Here is a 27914-nt window from a genome sequence, read left to right as displayed (position 1 = left end):
ATTTTCTGGTATCTAGTATAACTGGCAAATGGTTCAGTACTTTAAACCTACTTTAAAATACAAGACAGTTTGAGGAAGATAATAACAATCTGTTAACAATCTGTTTCTGTTAACGTCACCATAATAAAGAAATGTGAATACTTCACAAACAATTCACATTTGGTATCTACAAATATAGTTAAGGAGAGTAATGATTTATACCAAAATCTATTCTGTTGTTAGCAGAAAAAGTTGTGAATACATTTCTGATTTATTGTTGTTATTTTGTCCTATGCCATTTCTTTTTTCAATGCTGTTATAAAAAATACTAAACATCTCTGCTCTCAAGATTTACCGTTCTTATTCTCCATCCTCAAATTTGTAGTGGAATTTCTGAAATTATGTTTTCGTCAATCAGTGGTGTAATTGGGAATTACTTTCCTCAAAGACAATGGAAATCATTTTGAAATATGAGCAGACTCAGTGGGCAGTTCCATATTTTTGTTCTACAGATGTCAACCAACCAGACTTGGTACTACTTGTCTGAAGAGTGCCAGTTATAAAATGAGTGATAAGTGGCAGCACAAACAGACATGTGAGTAGTGTGGCTGGCACTAAACGGTTAGTCAACCAATTTGTTAGTGCTCCAGAGCTTTAATAGCTTGCACTGGGTTTTCAACCTGTCAGTACTGTCAGAGAAGCCTCTGCTGCAGCCACTTGTGTTTTTGTGTCATGTTATGGCTGGAGTAACTGCCAAACTTTTCATGGTATGTTGCTATTTGTTTAACTATTATTACAATAGATTACTGACACTTGAAATTATAATTATGAAGGAAGCATCAGATGTTAAAATAATAATATGAGACAAAAAGAGATACAAGAAGTTAGAAAATTTTTTAAAAAACTAGAAAAAAATATATTTTGCCCCTTTGTGTCTAATTTTTATGCTGCAATTAAAAGATCTAGCATTAAATGTGATTAAAGTAAGTTGTGGTTCCATATCAGTAACAGGATAGAAGTGAAAAGTCTGCAAAGAAGAAATTTAATAAGGTTATCAGGAGCTTACTTAACAATCTCTCAAAAAGAGTTATGAATGATTTTGATGTTGCAGTGAACTTCTTTGATGGACAGTATTCTGCTGATTGTCATTACTATACTGCCATATAATTTTTTCTGTGGAGGCTCTAGAATTGTAGGATTTCATCTACTTTTACATAAATAATTACATTTGCTTTGTACTAAATACAAATTTAGCTCCTCACCCAAATCTTGCCAGGGCTATGTCATTTATACAAATGTTTTAGAGAAGTACCTTTTGCTGTGTTAGGTTATTTAAACTTTTTTCTACATCTCATTGCTAGTATAAAGTTTGATGAGTTCACATATGTTTTTTATTGGATAGTTCTAAGCAATCCTGTATTTGATGGTAAATGAACTATGTCTAATTCCAAATAATATCAACCTTATGGCAATTGAATTCAGCTCAGTTTTTTTTTACAATTAACCTTCACAACATATTGAAATTTATATTTATCAGATGTTTCAGCTGTATGTACAGTGATTCAGTATTTTTAACCACTTGAGACTGGCTATAATTTAACAGGTACTTCATCACACCAGCTGTTCAGTACACCTTCAGCTAGTAAATAACTTATTGTAAGCATAATTCACCAGCTTCATGTTTTGTAACTGTGTTATGTCATTAACATATACAAGATACAAAAATGCCCAAAAATACTTCACTATGGAACGCCACAGCTGAGAGTCTTGTATGCTGATTTTACCGGTAGGTTTTTCCCTTCAATCTTATAACCTACTTTAGCTCACTGTCTTCTGTCTTGGAAAAAATTTAGCACCATTCCTCTTATACCGTAAGCATCTAATCTGCATGAAAGGACTGGCTTATTCACAGAATCAAAGGCCTTAGACATATCTATAAAAGTCCCAATAATTTCTGTTGCTTTTATGCAGTCTGTGTAGCAGTTAATGGAAAAAAGTTACTACTGCAGTTATTGCAGACTGTCCTTTTTGGAAACCTATGCTACAAGTGGTTTAGTAGGTTGTAATTTTAGAAGAAAGATTCCATTTGAACTAGACTTTTTCTTTCAAGTAACTTGCCAAGTGCTGAAATCTATTAAATTGGCCTGTAATGAATTCTGTCAATGGTTGCTCCTTTTTATACACTAATTATATATCACCCGGCCATTACATGTTTTTATTTTGAGTTTTGATATTATTGTCATTACTTCACATGCTGTTACACTCCTCATGATAAATGAATTACTCATGATAGTTAAGTTTATTACTAGTGCTGATTCATAAGTGTCTTCCCTGTATGCCTTACTAAAATGCTTTGTGAACACCTCACTCACCAGTATTCTGTTTTCTCTTAATGCTATATTATTGCAACCTGATATTCTTTTGACATTCATTATTCACTATATTCCATGCTATTTTACTAGTATTACTGGATTCATTATATGTCTAACGTAATAATGTACTTTTAGTGTGTTCAGCGATCCCTGTATGTTTGACTGCTAGATTTGTGTTTTGTTAGCAGGTATTGCAGTTTGGTGTCCCTCAACAGTACATATAAGTATTTCATATTTTCCTATTATTTGTGAACTTCTGTATGAATTTTAAGTTTATTTGTATAGTCTATTTTCCTTAGTGTTTTACCACTTGATATGCCTGATCAAATTCTTTGGTTAAATATTTCATAGAAATGGCCCCAGTTTTCATTAACCTGCTACCAGTCTGTGCCATTAGTTATCCTTCTAGAAATGAGTAAGTCACTGTGCAGAACTATTTTGTGGTTGGCATTAATCTCTGTGGCAAGAGCTCTATGGCTTTTAATATTCTCACCACTAATTCTTCTCTATTTAAATTCACAACAATATGGGCAATGCAAGTTGTGGGTCAGGTGTTATTCTAATTTGGACAAATTCATATGGATATGGTCATTATTATAGCTTAAAAAGTACATGCTCACATCTCCTATTACATAAACTGTTTTTTGTTTGTTGAGAAGTTATTCAGAAGTTCTTCTAAATGACAAAGGATTTCATCTCCATGACTGTTTGGTGCTCCATACAGGACAGCTATTATTAAGTTGTTTGTGTCTAGCTTTATTTGTATTGCTGCTAATGAAAAGTCAATCTACACAGTGAGTTCATCAACATAAGGCCGGTATTACACTATCAAATTTCTTTGTCCAATATCTTTGTCAAAGATATTTGATGGTGTAATAGGGACTTTGTCAAATGTCGTCCAATATTTGATCAAATCTAGGGCCCCGCTGTATATTTGATCAAAGAAACCGCTTGTCTTCTGTTCACTGCAATGTGACATGTTACCACATGGAGCGCCAGCATCGCTGCAGCGTTCTGTCGTCTGTAGTGTTTTTATGACCATTGCCGGTAAATACAATTGGTGTGGCTGACAACTACAAAATTAATAGAGATGTCTGAAGCTGATGAGGCGGTTTACAACGTGAGGCACCCTGAATACAAAAATGGATTAAGAAGATTGGAGACCTAACCTAACCTAACCTAACATAACCCTCTCCTGTAGCAAGGAATCGGAGTGTTATAGTGAGCCTGTCTTCTGAAGATGTAGCTGTTCTTAAGTGAATATTGTGCTTTGTGATACGAGGATACACTTCATTGAGCACATACAGAAATGTATGCTCATCCATTCTTAAGTAATTGATGTACGACTTGACGTCTTCCACTGTAAGCTCACGTAGCAAGTTTTGTTGAATGCTTTTATCATGTCGTCGTAAAACCCACGGCTTCACCCAGATTAGATTAGTTTTTCGTTCCATAGATCCGTGCTGAGGAGATCCTCGTGGATGTGGAACATGTCGATTTTTTTAAGCTGAAATAACAATACTAATAGTATGAATAAATACATCATTTGTTTCTATTAAAAATTTCGCCAATGGAGTAGAAGGAGTTGGCCAGTAGTAAGTCTTTCAGGCTCCTTTTAAACTGATCTTTATTTCTAACTAAATTTTTTATGTTTCCTGGCAAATTATTGAAGATGAGTGTTCCTGAGTAGTGGACCCCTTTTTGAACTAAAGTAAGTGCTTTTAAGTCCTTGAGCAGATCACTTTTGTTCCTGGTATTGTATGTATGAACTTGAGTTGTTTGTTGGAAAAAAGAGATATATTATTTACGACAAATTTCATTAAGAAGTAAATATACCGAGAGGCAGTAGTTAGTATACCCAGTTCTTTGAAGAGGTTTCTGCAGGAGGTCCGTGAATTTACTCCACAAATAATACGTATTACACGCTTTTGGACCTTGAAAACTTTTGTTTGACTTCAAGATTTACCCCAAAATATTATCCCATATGACATTATGGAATGAAAGTATGCAAGCTTTTTCATTTTTATGTTGCCTATGTCTGCTAACACCCGAATTGCAAATACAGATTTGTTAAGGCCTTTCTGCAGTTCTGTGGTGTGCTCCTCCCAACTGAATTTATTATCAAGTTGTAATCCCAGGTCTTTTAAGACTGTCAACCTCATATGTATGGTTCCATTTTTTCCCCCCCCACTTCTTTTCCGCATGTGCACACAATGCAATTGGAGTACATAGAACTGCTGCGGTTAATAACAAGTTGTTGTCAGCCATCTTGAACTTTGACGAAAAATTTGATGACAGTGTAATACTCCTTGTAGCGCTACGTCAAAGATCTTTGTCAAATATATTGGACGGAATATTGGATCACAACTTTGATCAAATCTTTGACAAAGAAATTTGATAGTGTAATACCGGCCTAATCAATGTTTTTGCATTGAATGTTATTTCTAGCCTAACATAAATGCCTGCAACATCACCCTTATGTATCTTTCTACAATACACCATACAGACTCACAGTTTTGTATTTATTTAACTTAAAACTATGAGTCTATTCCCTCTTGCATCCAAGTTCAACTGCAATAGAAAAACGTAATTTACTATGTCTTACAAATTCATTGAATTGTTGTATTTTATCAGTGATGTACTGGATAATATTGGACATTATTTTACATTTTTGTCTACTTTTGTTCTGTCAGCAGTTCTGTTGCTTTGGTGTATGTACACTGAAGGCTCTTTTACACTAAAAAAAGGAACTTCACACTCACTCATGCACAAACTGTTTTCATCAACTGCGCAGTTCAGTTCAATCCTTTATATAAACACATATGAACATTCATGTTATCTGGAATTTACATCCTTGAGTCCAGATTTTCTGATAAAGAAGGAGTGATTAATAGTTACTCTGATTTTGAATACTGGAATCTACATATTTCTAATTTCCTGACTGATGCCTACCAGCAACCATTTTAACACTTTTGATCCATAACATACAACTACACACTGAACCACAGACTGTAATGCATAGTCTACAGGTAAATTATTTTTATATAAAGTACTGTGCCTGTGAATTTCGCCATTCATCTTACATTCACTCTTATTTATAATCATAGATAGGATTATGGTTTAAAGATATTAGCATGTAAGTGTGTGAATCTCAAGGTCCCAGAAGAGGCTTATGAAAGGTGTTTAGTTATTTTCTCAAATAATTTTCTTACTGTACTTTTCTGTAGAATAAACATATTTTGGCCTTAGCAACAATGACAAAGGAGGTGAGAATTGGTGGAATGGGGAAGCTACCAGGGAGAAAGGGTCTGGGCGGTATTGAGTGATAAGGGGAATGGTTCGGAGTTTAATGGAAGTGGGAGCTATTTGAGTCAAAGAGTAATAAGAGAATATTGCCCAGGAGTTTTGTCTGTGAATAAGGCCTGTGGACTAGTTGTGGGGGAGGAGGGCCAGGTTGTCAGCATAGGTAAAGGTCAGGTAAAGTTCCGTATTCTGGCCCTAGTGGGGCCAACTGGGCTCGACCAATCGCCGTGTCATCCTCTGCTAATGACCTCACAGGATGCAGCATGGTGAGTCATGTGGCCAACAGACCACTCTCCCAATTGTGAATAAGGACAACCATCAGCTGTAGAATGGAATGATGACAATGAAAATTTGTGCTGAACTGGGACTTGAACCCGGATTTCCCACTTATCGCAAGCAGTCGCCTTACCATTTGACTATCCGTGCACGACTCATGGAAAGACCCAAACTTCCATATGTCGTCAACCATGTGTCTACAATCTGTGCTCATACATCCATTATGTATATTCCCGAACAGGGCAGACTTTGTGCTTGAAAGTCACTCGCCCAGTGTTGGCAGAAAGTTACGATATAGCAGTGCCTGTGTTATTCTGATTATGATGCAAAGTTCCTTTGGACTGCTCGCGATAAGCGGGAAATCCGGGTCCACGTCCCAGTCCGGCACAAATTGTCATCGTCATCATTCCACTCTACAGCTGATGGTTGTCTTTATTCACAATTGTGAATACGTGTAATGTGTTTCATAATGGATGTAGTGGCCACAGTGCCTGTTCCTTTGTACATGCATGCATGTCCAAAGGAACTTTGCATTGTAATCACAATAACACAGACACTGCAACATCGTAATCCACCACTCCTCAAGTCATTATTGGGTTCCTTGACCTTGGAACCACCACTAATTGGTTGAGTAGCTCCTCAGTTGGTCTCATGAAGCTGATTGCACCCCATACCAGTCCTCCCACCAAGGACCAGGAACTGAAACTGGGTCCCCCACGCGGCAGTCAGCTGTGCTGACCACTCAGCTACAGGGGCGGATTGTTGTTGGTGCAGGTGTTGAGAGAATTCATGGTAAGGCAGTTATATTTGTTGTGAATGCCTAGGGAAAGGAACGTTTGATAGGAGAAGGGATGGCAGCTGTTAAAGCATAGATATTGTAGTACTGAGGTTTGCGTGTAGGCTTCATTGAGGTCCACGTCAACATCAAGGAAAGTAGCTTTTGAGTCTGGAATAAGAGCAATAGCCCAATCTTAATTTAATATTATCTGCTTCTCTCTACTTCTAAAGGTCAATAACACAGCAACATCTACCTTTTAGGAAATACAGCTTGAGGCATTGACTGGCTGCAAAGTTTGTTCAGAGCTGAATAAGGCGTCAATATTTAAACAAGTACATCTCTATAACTACAATAAAAATATAAGTTTTAGCAGCATAAACACTTCTGTAATACAATTGTATTTATTCCTCTGAGGCTGACATTCTCTGTTGATACATGTATTGGAACAATTAATGTTTCGTTAGTCCATGGCTCCATTTCCCTTGGGAGAAATGTGTTCCAACTAGGGACCAATGCTTACTCTCTATGCTAATAGATCCTATCACAAGTGCTTTTGTTAATATTCACATCTGTCAATGCCAGGGCAGTATTTAGGCAGGTGAAAAATGTGCAGCTGCGCAGGGCAGCAAAATGCTGCCATCGAAATTTTTTTTAAATATAGTTTTAATGAAACTTCCTGGCAGATTAAAACTGTGTGCTGGACTGAGACTCGAACTTGGGACCCTTGCCTTTCGCGGGCTAGTGCTCTACCATCTGAGCTACCCAAGCACGACTCCAGGAAGTTTCATATCAGCGCACACTCCGCTGCAGAGTGAAAATCTCATTCTAGAAACATAGTTTTAATGTTCATTGCATCAGCAGCCAGCCATTCAATAATTTATTGGCAAAGTGTTGACAAAGTGCACCTGTCATTAAACTCGTATTTCTTCCAGGGCCGCTGTTTAGGGGAAAGGGATCGTCAGATACGATTGTAATTTAAACCCTGCATCACCTATCAGTACGTGAGGGACGGGCATGTTTGTACCTGACAATGGTTCCTGACGCAGAATATATTTTCCTCACATGAATTCGCGGAAAACTGCAGAGTTTTCAAAACTTCTGCTGTCAAGGCGTCGATAATCCTGGAGTTGTAATCGCCATCTTTCCTCTGAACCTATGGGCTTTTTGAATTTTTTTTTCGGTTAAATGAGCTTGAGTAACTTCGCAGTTGTTCACGAGGCATTTGAAAATAACTGAAGAAACCGTTTTCATAAGACCACATTTTCTGGATAATCGACATTCCACTGCAGTTTGATTATATCAAATGCAACAGAACCAACTTCACTATGGCCAGTTAGTACTCGAACTGCTCCCTAAATTTGGAGCTGAGAACCACGTGAACTGTTGTGTTGTGTGTGACGGCAGTTACATGCAAGCAGTATAGTTGAAAACAAGTTTTTGTAACAAAAATAATTTGAGCCACTCCATTCTAACATATTTGGCATCTATGCCGAGTGCAGTTTAGAAATTGCCCCCGTTCTATCAGTCCCAACTAAATTCTCTTTCAGATTTCCTTTTCTGGTTGAGGTAAATACAGTGGTTGTAAGATTTTGTACAGTTCTCCACACACACACATTTGACTAAGATGGAGACAGCTTCCTTCCCCCTGCGGAATTAAAAAGCGATGGTGTGGCGTGAATCACCAGTGGCCAAATATCTAGAACAAAATGTTCTATTTGTTAGTAATAAATGCGTCATATGAGATAAAATGATTTGCATATGCCTTGATTGATAGGCGAGACTGTTCGAGCAAAGCAGAAGAATCTACGAGACTCCCACAGCAAATTTTGTTTCAGGGTAGAAGACTGACGATTGACGTGTAGCCCACACTTGTTTGTACACTGTTTCAATTTTTGAAATTTTCGGTTGAATGAGCTTGTGTGACGTTTCCAATCGTTCGCGGTACATTCGTAAATAACTGAAGAATCCGTCTTCACAAGACCACAGTTCCTTGCAAAGATGGTGAAAATCCCCGTCATTTAGTGTTAATTTCATATTTCCTCTTTCTTCGTTTCCTGAAAGTGAGTGAAAATAATGGCAACAGTTGAGCGTCGGAGAATGGCAACTCATGTTTAGTGGGCAGAAGCTGACTTGTCCGTGACGAGCGCCATTCAACAAGTGGATCGCTGCGTCCCGCAAACTCTGACCGCAGCCAACTGCAGCCGCCAACAGAGCGATCCGAACACATGGGCAGCCCGTTCACTGTTTTACACAGCCTTACTCTCCACGTAATAACGTAGCGTACGAGATATTATGTGCGGCATCGTGTTGAATTTCTTCACCCATTCATGGTTATGTTTCCGTCATACGCAACACAACGTTTCACTTAGTTCTCAGCTTTAAATTTCAGTATTAATTCCCAGTATTATAACTGGTCAAAGTGAAGCTGGTTCTATTGTGTTCGATATCATCGAAGTACGGTGGACTCTCGACTACCCGACTTGTGCCTATGGCCTCCGCACTATTCGGCCTACTTAATTAATATCATAATAATACTTCACCATAATAATATAAGGATTAAGTTATTGTACGTACTGTACTTTTACAAGGCTTCAGCAAGCAGCTGCCGGCTACAATGCTGCGTGACCTTCCAGTATGTTTTATACATCTTTTGTGATTGTAACACATCTGGAGTCACAATTATAATACTGAATAAATTACTGGGACTACTGTTCGAAACACGATACTTAGAAGCGCTCAAAACAACAATGAACACACGTAGAGAGCAGCTGCCTTGGCAAACTGTGTTCTTTGCTGCATTCACAGTGGCACTGACATCGGTGGATTCCGCCAACCACCGACATCGTCCGAAGATGGCTGATCTTTTCAAATCAGTGCGCTGCTACGTGCGCGGTCGCAATGTAGCTGATCTCATCGCCCGAACGTGCAGATTTCCAGAAAAATCCAGGAAAGTGATATGTGAGTATGGAGTATCAGGCAATAGAACAATGTTGGCAAATATACACTACTGGCCATTAAAATTGCTACACCACAAAGATGACATCCTACAGACGCGAAATTTAACCGACAGGAAGAAGATGCTGTGATATGCAAATGATTAGCTTTTCAGAGCATTCACACAAGGTTGGCGCCGGTGGCGACACCTACAACTTGCTGACGTTAGGAAAGTTTCCAACGGATTTCTCATACACAAACAGCAGTTGACCGGGGTTGCCTGGTGAAACGCTGTTGTGATGCCTCGTGTAAGGAGGAGAAATGCGTACCATCACGTTTCCAACTTTGATAAAGGTCGGATTGTAGCCTATCGCGATTGCGGTTTATTGTATTGCGACATCGCTGCTCGTGTTGGTCGAGATCCAATGACTGTTAGCAGAATATGGAATCGGTGGGTGCAGGAGGGTAATATGGAACACTGTGCTGGATCCCAACGGCCTCGTATCACTAGCACTCAGGATGACAGGAATCTTATCTGCATGGCTGTAATGGATCGTGCAGCCACGTCTCGATCCCTGAGTCAACAGATGGGGACGTTTGGAAGACAACAACCATCTGAACGAACAGTTCGACGTTTGCGGCAGTATGGACTGTCAGCTCGGAGACCATGACTGCGGTTACCCTTGACGCTGCATCACAGACAGGAGCGCCTGCGATGATACACTCAACCATGAACCTGGGTGCACAAATGGCAAAACATAATTTTTTTCAGATGAATCCAGGTTCTGTTTGCAGCATCATGATGGTCACATCCGTGTTTGTTGCTGTAAATTACATATTGGGAACACTTTAATATTTAATGTTAAGAAATATCAGCTGTATAGTAAGATAAGTGGTTGGTTTTAGGAATGAAATTTTTTAATCTTCACCTATGTGCTGCACGTCCATAACATTTAATCATGGGTTAGACCACAATATTATGCACTGAAATAGACAAGCTTTTGTTTTTCAAACTAGACCATATGCTGCCATCTGTTAGGTTTTTGTTGTATTAAATGCTACCAGTCAATGCCAACTGCTGTAAACTGAATATGTTATTAGTCCAAGAAGTATGGAAAACCATACATCACTAAAGCTGTGGATAAAATCACTGCTCCTTTCATAGCCTCATTTCATCTTACTCTTTTATCCAAATATATGCCCATAATTTTGTATGCACTGCTTCATTAATTTTCTGCTCTTTAATATTTAGTTAAGAATATTGCAAGCAGGAAATTAATGTGATCTGTGTTTGAAGGTGTTATTGTTAGGTATTATTGTTACATTATTTGTTGTACATGTCCTGTAGTTTGTAACAAAGACTTTGCACAGGCCATATTATAAAGTTAGTATCATTGTTATGTTTTTGTCATCAGTTAATATATAAGTATTTGTTTGAGCAAATGCTGACAATTGAAGATAAAAAACTTACCATATTTTATGGGTTATAAGACACACTTTTTTTGTTGAAAAATTGTCTCCAAAATTCAGGTGTGTCTTTTAATCGACATTAATATAAAAATGTCTAGTGTGTGATTTAAAATTCCTGCCCATCTTAAAAATGGCCATATATTTGATGCTGCGGGAAACTTACTTCTATCTGGCAACAATGAATTCAACTGGCAGCAGCAGTGCACCGATGCAACAAACATGAGTTGAAGGGATTCACAAGCTTGCCAGCACTAACTCCCTCCTGCTTCACCATCACAAAACCAGAATACCATCTAGCATATGATGCAACATCGCAATCTGTGGGCTAAGTGAACTTGAATTGAAAGTGATTTATGTTATCAGTAACAGTACAATATTTTTGTTAGTGGCTAGTTCCATGATGGAACATAATTCATATGATGTGGGCTATAAATTGAAAGTAATAACATATGCAGAAGAACGTGGAAACAGAGCAACTGAGTGGCAATCCTGCCCTCCACACTAGAAAAAACCATTCGTGATTGGCAGGCTAGTAAAGAAGAACTGAAAAAAATGAGCAAGACTAAATGTGCAAATAGAGGACTAATGCAAACTGGCCAAAACTAGAAGATGACATATTGAAATTGATTCAATGACCCATCAAAATGACACTGGAATTAATACAAAAATGATTCAAATACATGCTCTCAAGCTAGTGCTACAGTGGAACTTAACAGACTTTAAGGGTGGAGTTGGTTGGTGCTACAGGTTTAAAAAGTGTTTGTGGACTTAGCATGCAAACCAAAACATCTCAGAAAATGCACAAGAGTACGAAGAGAAAATATTATCTTTCCATCACTTTATGATTCGACATCAAAAGAAAACCCGTGTGGACCTAAGCCAAACAGTGAATATGGATGAAAGTCCTTTGACATTTAATGTGATGAGTAACAGAACTGTTGCCATGTGTGTAAGTGTATGTGTGTGAATTCCTAAGGGACCAATCTGCTGGGGTCATCAGTCACTGTTGCCATGAAAGGTGCTTAAACTGTAAACATAAAAACAAGTGGGCATGAAAAAATGCACTACATTGTTGTCCTTTCTTGTTGTGCTGATGGAACTAAACTTAATCCAATGATCATTTTCAAGTGCAAAAATATGCCAAAACCTTCTGAAACACTGCCAGGTGTTGTTGTTCATGTACATGTCAAGGATTGGATGGACAATGCTGATATGAAATTATGGATTAACAGAGTGTGGGAGAGAAGAGAAGAGAAGGTGCTTTATTGTTCTCTTCTTGTGCTAGATCAGTTTAGAAGTCATTCAAAAAATTCTGTGAAAGAGAAATTGAGACAGGGAAATACAGAGTTTGTTGTTATTACAGGAGGACCTACTTCACAATTGCAAGCTCTTGATGTCTCGATAACCAAACCCCTTAAAGTGCATATGAGGGAGGAATGGAACAAATGGATGATGGATGAAACCCAGCATGAATTCACATGGGAGGGAAATTCCAAACAACCTACAATCAAAGAAGTGTGTCTGTGGATAAAAGAGTCATGGTCTAGAGTGAGAGAAGAGATTATTATTAAGTCTTTCAAGAAGTGCGGCATAAGTAACACTGTTGATGACAGTGAAGACCATCTTATATATAAAGAGGACAATGATGATGACGAAGAGGAAGAAGAAGAAAAAAAAGATGAGAAGAAGAAGAAGAAGAAGAAGAAGAAGAAAGTTCAAATGATGATTTTCAGGGATTTTAAAGGTCAGTTCAGTTTTATAAACAAAGAATTTTTTTTAGTCTGGATTTGAAATTTAAAAATAAAAATGATAAAAATGTAATTAAAAAAACGTTAAAAATGAAGGTACATCTTATAGTCCATAGCATCTTATAGTCCATAAAATATGGTAAATCAAGAAAAGCTATATCCCTCTGATAGGGTCTAAGAACTCTACAGATAATGTAGCTGTTATTGTCCTCAGAGAAGGTACATACAACTCACGCTAAGCTTATGCTAGCGTAGTTGTCGCTTTGGTCCAAGCTGTGCATCCTCTGTTGCAATGCAAGTTGGAGTTGTGATGGCCACTGCAGATGACAGTTAACAGGATACAGTACCATACTACAGCATATAAAGTGAACTGCCTGGCACTGAACTGCTGCTCACCAGAGAATGCTGTGTGGCATCAAATCCAGGACTACTTATTCCATTTTTTTAAAAATTTTGGCTTTTCAGTCTTCAGTGCACTATCTCACTGAAATACTTTTACTGAAATCACAAGAATTCATGCTAATGCATTATCCAAAAGATACAGAATTTTATAGTTTATTGGGCACTCTCTTTCTCTCTGTTCATTTTATCTTTGTTGTTCAATTATTAAATTAACTGGTTGTTACTTTTGTTAAAAGTCGTTATTATTAATTCATACTTCATTATGTACCTAATTTGTTTTCAGCTCTGCTTTATCATTGTGGTACTCATCTTGCCGAGGGCTTACTCTGAAGATGTTGGGAGCAGTACGACACCCTCATTTTATGGATCAACTAGTGCTGAAAATTTCACTCCAACCGAGACAGTGACAGAAAAGGATGGAGAGCTGGAGACAGAGAGGACAGTTCAAGACAATGGTTCAGATGCCAAAGAAACTATGCAGACTGCAAATTTTGTGTATCCTGTAGGGGTGGTTGTTGTTGGAGTTCATCGTCCTTTCTATCCTCCTTATTTTTACCGACCTTTCTATCCTCCGCCTCCTCCCCCTCCCCCTCCGCCTCCTCCTCCTCCTCCTCCTCCTCCTCCTCCTCCTCCACATTTCTTTCAGCCATGGAGGAGATGGTGAGGGTAATGTTTAACACACATACATTAAAATTACGTTTTTATGCAGGATACTGTAAGTCTGAGATGTTCAACCAATAGAAAGAAAATGTTGTTACAACAGAAAGATAAGCTTAAAATATATGGTTTTAGTCCACAGTACATAGTCAATCATTAGTTGTCAACATATCCTGATTCATCTTGGAACCTTATTTTCATCTCAAGGTATATTGTTTCATTTAAATATCTATTTTAATTTATTTTATTTTGTATACTGGATTGTCACACTGATTTTAAATAGAAGCAAACATAGCTAAACAGTGATTATATGTAAATTTAGTCATAGAATATGCACTACATTTGAAAAGACACAGACTGAATGTCTCTTCCGACAATCTTATTGAACCTAATGATCTCCCTCTTTTTTCTTCTAAAAACGTTAATGGGTAATATGCACCTGCAAAAGTAAGTCAATAATCATCTTGTAGACAGCCTTTTTTCAATAAATCTGTAACAGTCCTACTGTTTTTGTACTTAATTCAAATAAATCTGTTTTATAAATGCATGGAACATATTTTATATGCTAAGTGGGCAAAATTGCAGTTAAAATTAAGTGATTATATTAATCTTAAATATTCGTTCGAATATCTTGAAATTTTTGTATTTAGACGAATCTGGAAAGTAATGAAATTATATTCAGGTTTTTTTAATTCAATCTATCACTACAAACATATAAAATTCTTCAAATTTTTCATTCTTTGACGTTTTTCTCAGTGACTTTTTCATGCACCACAAGTATCCTGGAAATTGCTGATAGGAACTGTGTTTAGGGCATTTGTTATCATGGTTTAGATCACTTAAGTGTGCCAAAACCAGACTCCTATTGGGCTAATATTGTTCCTTGAGAACAGGAAAATCTGCTGGAGCCTGGTCTGGACTGTAGGTAGCTGGGGCAGTGTTGCCAAGTTGTGATTTGCTTGGAACTTCTAGATGTGAAAATAGACATGGCTAGGAGTATTAGTGTGGTACTATTATTAGGTATTGGTGATTTGCTTCCATGTTTTGATGAGCTTTTTTTTTAAATTTCTTAACCATGTCCACATGCACTATCTGTCCTTGGGGTATGAATTCTTGGTGAACCATGTCTTTGGTGTTGAAAAGGAGAGTTAGCATCGTTTTCATTTTTGGGCATGCTCACTCTTGCCTTCTTGAGAGAGGGGTCTCCAAGAGGTGCATTTCTATGGTTTGGAACTTCATGTCAGAGATGTATTACTATGGTAATGACTGTATTTAAGAAGGAGGTTTAATTTACACATGTTTCAGAAGTTGAGTTGTGATCAGCACTCATTTGTTCTTCTCATCATCAGTCAACAGTCTGCGGACCAACTTGCCATGCACCCTTTATGCATGTTGTCACTAACAGAGTCTTTTCTATCATCTGCACACTAATTCAACAGTCAAGAGTTCAAAAGATTATGAACACAACACTCATTTTCATAACCTTTGTTGGTTGATGCTCATTCCAGATGGAATTCATCACCTGAGTCTTCTGCCCTCTTTAAGTCACATCCATAACTTGGAACATGAAAATACAACAAAGTAGAGTCCCTATTGGTTTACTAAATCATTTGGTAGGTGTTGATAAGACTTTTGTTGAGTTTAACATTATATTTGATTGCATACCATTCTCCAGGTGTTTACTCTGTAACATACTGTGACACTTCTGCTAATGGTAGTTACTGGAAATAATAATCCTGATCCTCCTGGAGCTTGGAGCAGACTGAATTAGTAGTGATGGATTCCCACAACTCTACCTCCCCCCCCCCCCCCAATCCCCTCCTTTCCTTTGTATACTGTTATAACACTTACTGTTCAATCCTTCACACAGTTTCAAATGTCCAGGTTCCTTTAACACTGGATGTCTGACTCTCTTCCATCTGGCATGTGCACATATGTGTGTAAGAAAACCCTCTCTCTCTCTCTAAAACAAACACACACACACACACACACACACACACACACACACACACACACACACACACACACACACACACACACAGAAGACACAGAGAGAGAGAGAGAGAGAGAGAGAGAGAGAGAGAGAGACTGGACCAGTCATTACTTATATCTACAGCTACATCCATACTCTTCAAAACACTGCGAAGTGCATGGCAGAGCATACCTCTCATTATGCCAATTATTTGGGCTTCTTAGCATACCATTCACACACTGAGTAGAGAAAGAATGATTGTTTAAATAACTCTCTGCACACTTTATTTGTTTATTCGTTCATATAAATCTCTTTTCCAGTACATATATCGTACACAGGATATTGGACAGAAAACCTTTTTATCTATTGGTTTTTCAAACATACATTATTTTTAAATTTTTATAACAAATTGGATCTATACAGTTAATAATTACATTTTTTAAAAAAATACTGTATATTTATAACTTATTTCTACAATTAAAGATACAAATTACTTTTTTTCTTGCATATGATACTGTGAGATTGAATAGTAGCAGTTTTTCAGAAGGTATGCTGTCAGACTTTTTACAGCTCTGTAGTTCAGGAAGAGATTTTATATATCTTGGTAATCTGTTGTATTGTTTTGTTCCTGCAAGATATACACCTTTTTGGCATAATGTGGTGTTACAATGATTAACATGTATGTCAACTGTCTGACCTGGTACTGTAATCATGGACACTTTTGTTTTGAGGAAAAAAGTTTTCTTTTCTCAGTATACTTTTTTTGACATGCATGTCTACTTCCAGTATATAAATGCAGGGAAGGTGTACAATCTTTAAATCTTTAAAGAAAGGTTTGCATGGTTTTCTGCTTTTCACTTGTTTCATCATTCTTATAGTTGCCTTTTGTTTCCTGAAAACTGTTATTGCCTGGTGTTCATTTCCCCAGGAAATGATACCATACTTCAGAGCTGAATGTACCCGAGCAAAGTATACAGCCCTGACTGTTTCTGCACAAGTAATGTTACAAAGAATTCTTAATACACTGGTCATTTTTGCTAGTTTTGAATTTAGGGATGTGATATGAGTGCTCCATTTAAGATTTTCCTGGATATGAACCTCAAGAAATTTAGTTTCATGGACAGCACTAATGTTTTGGTTATCTATACATATTACGGGTTGTGCTGCATTTTTATTTTGATTGGTGTGGAAATTCATGAGTACCGTTTTTTGGAGATTAACTCTTATCCTGTTTCTGGTAAACCATTCAGATACTCCTTTTGTAATATCTTTTGCAGATACAGTAAGTTTTTCTTCTTTATTCCCTTCAGTCAATAGACTGATGTCATCTGCAAACTGTACTGGTTGACAATCCCTAACGTGTGATGTGAAAGCATTAATGAACAACAAAAAAAGAAACGGACCTAAAATGGAGCCCTGTGGAACACCATGACTAGTCCACATCGTTCTGAAAGGTGAACATGGAGTTCATTTCCTTCCATGTATTTAATTTCAGTTACCTGAGAGTGATATTCCAAATATGATTTAATCCATTGATTTGGCACACCTCTTACACCGTACCGTTCAAGCTTCCTCAAGAGCACAGAATGATGAATCATATCAAAAGCTTTTGTTAGGTCCAAGAATAAACCTGAGATATTTCTGTGGTTGTCTACTGCATTTAAGACATGGTTTATCAGATTGAAAGTGGCTGTTTCAATTGATCACTGTGGTCTGAAGCCATGTTGACAATCACAAATAACATTATTCTTGTCAGAGAATGTAGTTAGTTTTGAAAGGAACACTTTTTCAATAATTTTCGAAAACCCTGACAGTAGAGACACAGGACTATAGTTACCCATACACTGATGATCACCTTTTTAATACAGTGGCATTACTTTTGCCATTTTCAGTTTCTGTTGGAAGACACCACATGATAAGGATGAATTGTACATGTCCAATAAAGGCAAAAGTATTTGTCTTGCTGTTATTTTTATAATATAATCTGTAATATCATCAATACCAGTTGAAATAATGGTATTTAGGAGCTCTGTTGGGCCTATTGGACTGAGGAACATGGATATATTATTTATTTCAATAGATGAAAGTTCTTTCCATGTTGTATCAGGTGGATTATCAAAATTTTCCTTCACTAATTTTCCAGCAACAGTTGCATAATAAGAATTGAAACTGTTTGCAACTGCCCTAGGGTCTGTGACACTCTTACCATCAAGTGATAACAATATTTTTGTGAGTTGTCTTCTTCCCCATAGATCCTCCACAGCTTTCCACATGGACTTAGTTTTATTGGATGACTTCATAATATATTTGTCATTTTCCTTAATTTTTGCCTCTTTTATGACACGTTTCCAAAACTAACTTGTATTTTTTGAAATGACTATGAAATTCTGTACTGCTGTCAGTTTCTGTCTGCAGAAAAAGTTCTTGCTTCATTTTATAAGCTACTCTACTGTCAGATGTAGCCCAGTTTTTGAATCTATCTGTGCTTTTGGACATCACATTCCTTTGTGAAAAAGCTATGTCAAAGTTATTCTTGAAAATTTTCAAAAATTTTCCATCTTTTCGTTGGTAACAGAGGTATCATATACTTCTCTCCAAGATTGCTTGCTGTTTAGATACTGGAAGTATTCAATATTTTTCGTACTATAAATTCTTTCATGGATAATATTTTGTACACTGATCAAACTGTGATTTGCAGGTATGGTTAGTAATTGCAAAAGGTGGTCACAACAACTGATATCAAAGTTTTCTGATGTACACTTGTCCATGTTTCCACATACCTGATCAGGGAGAGTGATACTAGCTTTTGTTACATGTGTTGGAGAGCTAACAGTCAGATAAAGATTGAAGGCTTTTATAATAGTTAATAACTTTTCCCTGTGAGGACTATGGCTCAGAAAGTCAATAATAAAATCTCCACATAGTACCACTGTTTTCTCAGTTGTCTTAAGTTTGTCTAAAGCAAGGTCCAGTTTTTTTTTTTTTTTGGGGGGGGGGGGGGGGGGCAAAAAAAAAAAAAAAAACTTTATGTTGCTAACAGGAGATCTATACACACATAAAATAATAGTTTTTTCAGACATTAACTCAACAGCTGTGATTTCAAAGTCTCTTTCACAACCAAGTTTGCAAATAGAGGCTATACTCTTATAATCTACATTTTCTTTTACATATATACAAGTTCCCCCATGTTTTGATTCCATTTTACAAAAGCAGTTTGCAAGTTTAAAATGCAATATTTTTAAGTATTGAAAATACTCATTTTGTAACCAATGCTCACAAAAACATAAAACTGAAACATCATTCCATTCACCTGTCCACATGATACCTGCAGGAGCAACATGTAAGGGGTTGTAGTATATTTCTAGATTCATCATTTAAAGCTAGGCTTTCTCAGGAATGTTTGTTTCCAACTTCAACTGACTGCTAATTCAGTTTTTCAGCATCTCTGTGATGCTCTTTTAGGGGCCAAACAAATATGTGACCATTTTTGCTGCCCTTATGTTCATTACCTTCTTTTTGTCCTGTCTGGTATGAGCCCCATACACTTGAGCAAAATTCTAGTATGGATCATATATGTGTTTTGTACGTAATCTCCTGTGCAGACTGATTGCATTTCACTAACATTCTACCAATGAACTGAAGCCTGCTGGAATACAAAGATATTTTGGTGAGATAAATAGTAAATGGATAAGATTCTCCATGAATGTTGGTATTTGCACATTCACAAAACAACACTGTAACCAACGAAAAATTCAATTTAGGAAAGACAGTTTGCTAATCAAAGTAAGGAAGATGCAGGTGATAAATACAGGGTAGATACATGCTTTGGAGGTGATAGTATTCGTGATTCTGAACAAAAAACTTCATATGGACATGTGCCCTATTCAGAATGGTTTCTGTGATAGCATACATTATTGAGCATTGTTATTTATTTTCTGCATTGTTCACAGTGTACAATAGTAGTGTAGAGGATGAAGATGAACAATATCATAAAGGACATTTGTGGTCTATCAAGTAGAAAAACTACCTCAAATTGGGCTACAAAAACTATCTAAATTTGAAGCCCATGCAAATTATGTGAAATTTTCAGTATTCTCGTGCTCCCTTCATACAAACTATTAGTTCTACAGAAAAATGAATAGGATCATTTTTGTGGGAAATTTAAAGTAGTTTAATTTTGTACTGCAATGTATTTTAGCTTGAGGGTGAAGTTTTTGAGTTATTTTAGAAAAACTTACAAAATTGATTTTAAATTAGTTCTGTCTTGGAGACCATTCAGAATAAGGCATATGTCCATATCAAATTTTTTGTCCAGAATCACCCCTCAAAGCATGTATATTTCCTCCAGACTCACGCTGTATAATTCACTGAACAATATTGGTGAGTTTTATTCTTTTGTCTCTTACACCACGAAAATTTGTTGAGCATATAATTATGACTTTTATGAGTAATTTTGTGAAGGAAGAGCTAATTTTGGTTTCTGCCATCGTATGGACTCACATTAAGAGATGATTGGTGAGTTAATATTAAGGGCTTTCTCTCTTCCTTTTCTCACAATATCCCACATTGCTTTGTTTTTGTTTGGGGTATTTTTAATTATATAAGTTTTAGACTTTATAGTAATTGTTTAGGATTGGTTTGTACTTTCAAAATTAGCCTCAAAATATATCTCTGTGCTTGTAATAATTCACTAATCTTTTTATTTATTTTCATTATTTTCTCATTAATGAGATGGAAAAATAATTCAGAATAACAGTGGAATATATTTATGAATATGTTGAACTTTTTGTTGGGGGAGGGGGACACCAGTTTCTCAAAACTCCGCAGGTGGGAACTAGTGCTACAACATGTCCTTGGTTCTCACCACCCACCTGGCCTTAATTTATGTTACCTTCTTCCATCTCAGGCTTGCTTCACAGCAAATACTCTTTCCCTTGTTGTCTGTTTTTCACCTCACCCTCTCACCTCAGTTATGCACAATGCACTTTGATTTTCAATCTTAATAACTCATGCATGATGTTTTAGGAGTAATCTCTGAATTGCTTATTACCTTGGCTTCCACGTTTAAGCTCTAAAATTTTCGAATCTCATCTGATGCAGTCCTCAACAATCAGTCTTTCCATATCATTGTGTGCGAGAAGTCTCCCCTGACCAGTGGTTCTGGGTGAGTTTATCGAAATCTACCCCTTTGCCAGACCTCTCCACTCCTTTTCCTTCACCCCTCTTCCTTCCCCTTTAACCCTTCCGCCTGAAGAAGGAGCCACTGGCTCCAAAAGCTTGCCTAATTATAACCTGCTTTCATATGTGTGTTCTGTTGCCGCTTGGTGAGTAGATTTTTTTATTTATCTATTCAATTAAATTATTTTGTTAAAAATTCATTTTTTTCGTTGTTGTGGCCATTATTCCTTCATCTTATGTAACCCTCTTGTCAGTCTTTGTTGTCATTCGTCTTGGTCAAATTGTCATCTGTTTCCTATCTTATACGCTAATCCATTCATTTATTTATCTACCTCACCAAGATTAACCAACATTATCTGTACATCTTTTCTAGAACTGATTTTTGTGCACGTAGATGGGTCCAATTCCATTGTTATTTACGAATTTGCATATAACAGTTTACTGTTCATTACACTGCATGTTCTTCTCCCGATCGTCTTTTGCCGATTTATTCGCAAATTTGACAGCTATTTCCTTTCTAGCCCTCCACCTATTTTGTTTATATGTAGTTCGTTCATGTTTCTGTGTGTTTTTTTTTTTTTTTTTCGCCAGACGCTCTGATCACTTACGTTAATTGCCAAGCTAATTAGTTTACATTTTCTCATATGACTTTCACATTCTGTCTACCCAGTTTTTAAAATTTCGTGTTTTCTTGACTTTCCCAATCGATTTTTTTCCTTTTTTCTTTTCCAATAATTTTTTTGTATCATATCCACACATCAAAAAAGTTTTGCATCAACCCGCTTCCCAGAACATCTGAAGATAGATGTTGACTGTGGATATTGTATCACAGACACAGTCCCTTTGACTGTTCAGAGATGTCACTAAACCCACCAAAGATGTAAACAACCATGCATGAGCAGGAGGGGTTCCGACAGCCAATCCGTTCCAGTCATTCCACCAGGAAGGAGGTACACGGCTCATGTTGTCTGTCGTTCAACCATTCCTAGATGGTCAATACCACATTCGATTGTGTCCGCATTGTTACTTTGTGCCAGGGAAGGCTCTCAAGAAGGGAAGTATCTGGCATCTCAGAGTGAACCAAAGCGATGTTGTTCGAACATGGAGGAGATACAAGGAGACAGGAACTGTCGATGACATGCCTCGCTCAGGGCATTCAAGGGCTACTACTGCAGTGGATGACCGCTACCTACAAATTATGGCTCGAAGGAACCCTGACAGCAAAGCCACCGTGTTGAATAACGCTTTTCATGCAGCCACAGGAGTCATGTTATCACTCAAACTGTGCGCAATAGGCTACATATGCGTAACTTCACTCCCAATGTCCATGGCAAGCTCCATCTTTGCAACCACAACACCATGCAGCACAGCACAGATGGACCCAATAACATGCTGAATGGACACTCAGGATGGGCATCATGTTCTGTTCACCAATGAGTGTTGCATATGCCTTCAACCAGACAATCATCAGAGATGTGTTTGGAGGCAACCCCGTCAGGCTGAATGCCTTAGACACACTGTCCAGAGAGGGCAGCAAGTGGAAGTTCCCTTCTGTTTTGGGGTGGTATTATGTAGGGCCTATGTTCACCGCTGGTGGTCATGGAAGGCGCCGTAATGGCTGTACAATACATGAATGCCATCCTCCGACCGATAGTGCAATCATATCGACAGCATATTGGCAAGGTATTCGTCTTCATGGATGACAGTTTGCACCCCCATCGTGCACACCTTGTGAATGACTTCCTGCAGAATAACAACATCGCTCAACTAGAGTGGCCAGCATGTTCACCAGACATGAACCCTATTGAACATGCTTGAAATAGATTGAAATGGTTGTTGGTTGTTTATGGGAGATGTGATCCACCAACCACTCTGAGGGATCTACGCCAAATCACCATTGAGGAGTGGGACAATCTGGACCAACAATACCTTGATGAACTTGTGGATAGTATGCCATGACAAATACAGGCATGCATAAATGCAAGAGGACGTGTTACTGGGTATTAGAGGTACTGGTGTGTACAGCAATCTGGACCACCACCTCTGAAGGTCTCACTGTGTGGTGGTAAAACATGCAATGTGTGGTTTTCATGAGGAAAAAAAAAGGACGGAAATGATGTTCATGTTGATGTCTATTCCAATTTTCTGTACACGTTCCAGAACTCTCGGAACTGAGGTGATGCAAAACTTTTTTTGATATGTATAGATCGCCCACCCATTACCTCTTATTCACTATTGTCTGTCTTTATGATATTCGTATGAATTTTTCTGGTTTTTCCAAATTTTTTCCTTGCTTTCCTTCCTTTCTTCCATCTTTTATCCACCCTCAGCTTTTTTTCCCCATGTTTTGTAACTACAAACTGCCCTCTCTTGTCATGATGAATCCAGTATCACGTTACATCCATTCTTTTCCAAAACATGGTTTGCACTATCTAAACTAAGCCACACATTCTGTTTTTTGAAACATGCTTGTCAGCTGGAGTTACTCCAGAAGGCCTAACATTGACAATTCCTGTTGCTGGATGAAATCCTACTCTACACCAGGCTCTTTTACAGTTTCAAAAACAGCAATCTCTTACTCTTACCCGGCTAATCTGTGACCTATATGCCACATCAACCAATTTCCGCTCCACAAGACTTCTCTACTTCTACAAAATCCTGTAGTCTGCCCCTTGGATGATATCATCTGCCAAGCCAACTTCAAACTGCAATATACCAGATATCACCTCAAAAAGCTATCCCACCTTCTCCTCAACTACCTGAACAGTGGTGTTGTCCTTCCTGTCCATCAGCAGCTCCCTAAGCAGCCACACCATCAACCACCACTCCCACAGTCTTCACCACTGCCTCCCAGACCAAGAATAACCCATAATCACAAGAGACCATCACAACAGTGCTGTGTCCTTAACCTCTCGTATAAAGCACTCTCCCCTCCTGAATTACCTGTATTATCCAAGGATCTCACTTTTAGCCGTAAACCTGCATTTGATCGTGCTGCTTTGGTGAAAGACCTATTTTCCTTCACATGTAATATCAATTGGAAATATCACTTTGCAACCCATTCCCAAAACCTTTCCAACAGCAAACCTGACATTGAACCCTGCCTTGAACAGCTCAGACCACGACCCCAACTTGGTCCGCCACCACTATCTCAAAATCATCCCTTACAAGCCTTCCAAGAATTCCTCACATCAACCATTGCTTCACAACCCTACCTCAGGTCCCTACAACATGGCCCTAACCTGTCCTCTGCAGAACTCCAGGCTCTATGTTCCCTAAAAGCTGATGACTCCATCATTATCCTCCCAGCAGACAAAGGATTTACCACTGTGGTACTTGACTGAAAGGAGTATGTTAGTGAAGGTCTACACCAGCTGTCTGACATCTTTACATACAGCATCTGCCATAAAGACACTGCGATTCATACTGACCTGCAGTCCCTCTTTAAAATCTCAGGCTCCCTCACAAAGACTAACACCTCAGTCCATAGAACTTCTCACCCCATCCAAACCATGCACCCCCACCTTTTACCCTCTTCCTAAGATCCATGAACCCAATCATTCCTGGCTGTTCTATAGTTACTGGTTTCATAGCACCCACTGAATGTATATCTGCCTTAATTGTTCAGCACCTGCATTAAATAGTACAAAGACTCACCTCCTATATCAAAGTTAGCAACCATTCCCTAGATCGTCTGAAATCCATGCCCGTCCCAATCCCACCACACACCTTGCTTGTCACCATTGATACCACCTCTGTCTATACCAAAATCCTCAAAGTATGTGGTCTGCCTAGTGCTGAACATTTTCTCAGTCAGTGCCCAACTGATTCCAAACCAATGGTAATCACCTTAATCAACTTTATACCTAGACTTACCAACAACTACTTCACCTTTGAGGGGCAGACATACAAACAGATCAGGGGTATAGCCATGGGAACCAGGATGGCTCCTTCCTATGCCAACCTTTTCATGGGTCACTTGAAGGAGGCTTTCCTGGGATCCATAAGTCTTCAGCCCCTGGTTTTGACTAGATACATTGATGACATCTTCACCATATGGATTCATGGTGAGGCTGACCTGTTAAAATTCCTGGAATCTCTGAATACTTTCTCCCAATTAAATTTCATATTGTCCTAGTCTGAATTCCATACCACTTTCCTTGATGTTGATCTTGTTCTCAACAAAGGCCAGCTACACACTTTTCCACATTAAACCTACCAACAAATAACAGTACTTACATTTTGACAGTTCCCTCCCATACAACCTTAGCATTTGAGGCAAATGTATTTGTTTGGATGCAGACACTTTACAGCAGTACACCACTGTTATCACCTCATCCTTCACTGCATGTAATTACCCCACCAGTCTAGATCAAAAGTAGATTTCCTGTACCATCACATCCAATCCTGGTACTGTAGATTCCTCCAAAAACCAACTTCGGAGCACACCACTGGCGTCTCAGTATTATTGTGGTCTGGAATGTATTAATCAGCTACTCTGACAGGGCCATGACTTCCTAAAATCATGCCCTGAAATGAGATCCATTCTGTCTGAAATTCTGCCTACCACACCTAGAATAGCTTTTTATCACCCTCCCAATCTCTGCAATATTCTTGTCAGACCCTATGCTCCTTCTGCACCCATCTCCCTACCCTATGGCTCGTGCCCCTGCTCCAAGACTTGCCCTTTGCACCCTCCTACCAACAACTATAGCATTCCTATAACTGTCAAAACATATACTACCAAAGGAAGAGCCACCTGTGAAATGACACATCATATACCAGCTGTTCGGCCTCTTTCAATGGCATGACTACCATGAAAATATCAATTAGGATGAATGGGTGTAGGCAGAGGGTATATACTGGCAACACACAATATCCTGTTTGCAGAGCATGCTCTGCAACATAACAGTCATGACCTGGTGCTTGTTTCACTACACGCACCATCTGGATTCTTCCCCCAGACACCAGTTTCTCAGAACTCCGCAGGTGGGAACTAGCACTACAACATGTTCTTGATTCTCGCCACCCACCTGGCCTTAATTTACATTAATTTCTTCCGTCTCAGCATTTCTTCACAGTAACTACTCTCTTCTTCTCTCTGTTGTAGTTTTCTACATCTTTCATTGTCTTACCCATCTGTTTTTCACCGCCCCCTCCCACCTCTGTTACATACAATGCACCCAATATGGTTATAAACTTCATTCCTCATTATTTAAATACCAAAATAACTATAACTTTGGTGACTTTGCCTGAAGCCATATGAACAATATGTGTACCTTGTGGTAGTAATGGTTTTTATCTTTCCAACTTACTCTGAACAAGCAACAAAGCCTCTGCATTTACAATAAGTGTCTTGTTCATATTTTTTTTTCCAAGAAATTGTTTAGGACTACTCAATTATTTGAATCTTTATTGTGTGCTGCAAAAAATGTTTTTTGGATTATAATTCAACGTAAGGGGCTTTATATGCACTTGATCTTCTAACATACACATGCAAATGAAAAACCAATAGATGGCCTATGATAATTTTCCACACTATTATTATTGTTTCTGCTTATACTACATATGTCTCAGAGACTTCGATTAACCCTAATTGGAATGCAAGAAAATTGACTAGAAAAAGAATATTCTTGGAGGAACTTTGAAAATCACTGGTAGCAGAACACACTGCACCAAGGACACTTATTCCGAGATCAGAGGATTCTCTGAGATTGGTCAGGAGCATACAAAATGCTGAAAGTGTTGCAAGTGTGTCAGAACAACAAGAAAACCAAAAAGTTCTGTCCCATAAGCAGTGACAATAAAAGAAGCATATTGCATATAAAGCATAATAACAAGTTGGCAAAACACATTTTGTCTACTTGTGTCCAAACTGCAGCCACTAAAATATTTTAAAAAAGTTAGAAAAATAATGTAATGCTTTCTAGGAAGAATGCCTTGTATTATTCACTTTTTAAGGTTTTTAAAAAGGAAAGTTCTGAGTATTATTATTATTATTGTTGTTATTATTATTACAGTAGACTTGTGACTGTCCGGGCTAATGGGCAGAAGATCAAGTTGGATAACAATAAATCTGGATAGGCTGGAGTTGAATAAATTCTCTCTTCTGACCCCATCCATACCATTAAAAATACCCCCTTTTTATACCAAACACAATTTTATTGACATTTTCTGACTTGTTATGTAATACTTGCTAGTTATAAATGTTTGTTATGTACATACTGCAACCTTCGAATATTATTACTGGAAACATAAAATAATATGTTTTGTAAATTATGAATGTGTGATTACACACATGTGAAAAGCCATGCCTAGCAAAAAAGATGAAGTTTACGGGTTTGAGGTTTTAAAAAAGTCTTTGATAGATGACTGCTTCCCTCCTTTAGCCCTCTTCCATGTTGCAATATCCCTCCACTTACACAAATAGATATCAGCTGGCATTGACTCCTCCTACTAACTGATGTACTGCAACATTGCCCAAGTCATCTTGAACCCTTGCAAATGTGAGATGAGATTTCTTCTGTCATGTAAGTTTACCTTCTCTTCTTGTATTACTTCCCTCTACATCACCATTTCCACAGCACTGTGGTCAATTAGTTCAACTTCATAATTTGTCATCCATTCTGTGACATCCTCTGCACTGACATTCTAACAACCTGGTACATTTTTGAGCAATTAAATGGTATAATCTTCTCCATCTTTGACATTTCTTTAACACAGGGAATCAAAGTTAATATGTCCATCTTCATAATCTAAAAGAATTTTTCATGACCTTACAAATGATGTGTTTGAAATCTCTTCCCACACTTCAGCCAATGACCTTATGACACCTAGCAAATCAG

General features: G+C 37.9%; 1 protein-coding gene across 1 annotated transcript; it reads left to right on the top strand.

The window, feature by feature from the left end:
• Nucleotides 1–642: 642 nt before the first annotated feature.
• Nucleotides 643–13926, top strand: LOC124776012 (protein cappuccino-like). The gene is made up of 2 exons (XM_047250854.1): nt 643–746; nt 13546–13926. Exons 1-2 carry the CDS (start codon nt 717–719, stop codon nt 13924–13926), a joined length of 411 nt encoding a protein of 136 aa, XP_047106810.1. The 5' UTR covers nt 643–716.
• The last annotated feature ends 13988 nt before the right edge of the window (nt 13927–27914 follow it).

Source organism: Schistocerca piceifrons, chromosome 2 (assembly GCF_021461385.2).
Source record: "Schistocerca piceifrons isolate TAMUIC-IGC-003096 chromosome 2, iqSchPice1.1, whole genome shotgun sequence".
NCBI lineage: Eukaryota > Metazoa > Arthropoda > Insecta > Orthoptera > Acrididae > Schistocerca > Schistocerca piceifrons.
The sequence above is the reverse complement of the archived record's forward strand: the minus strand, read 5'-3'. Positions and strand labels throughout refer to the sequence as shown.

What these genes read in the sequence shown, in the direction of transcription:
- LOC124776012 (XM_047250854.1), top strand. Translation starts at nt 717, where the DNA reads ATGGCTGGAGTAACTGCCAAACTTTTCATG. An exon ending in TAACTGCCAAACTTTTCATG is followed by an intron (nt 747 to 13,545) that starts GTATGTTGCTAT and finishes ATTTGTTTTCAG; the next exon opens with CTCTGCTTTATCATTGTGGT.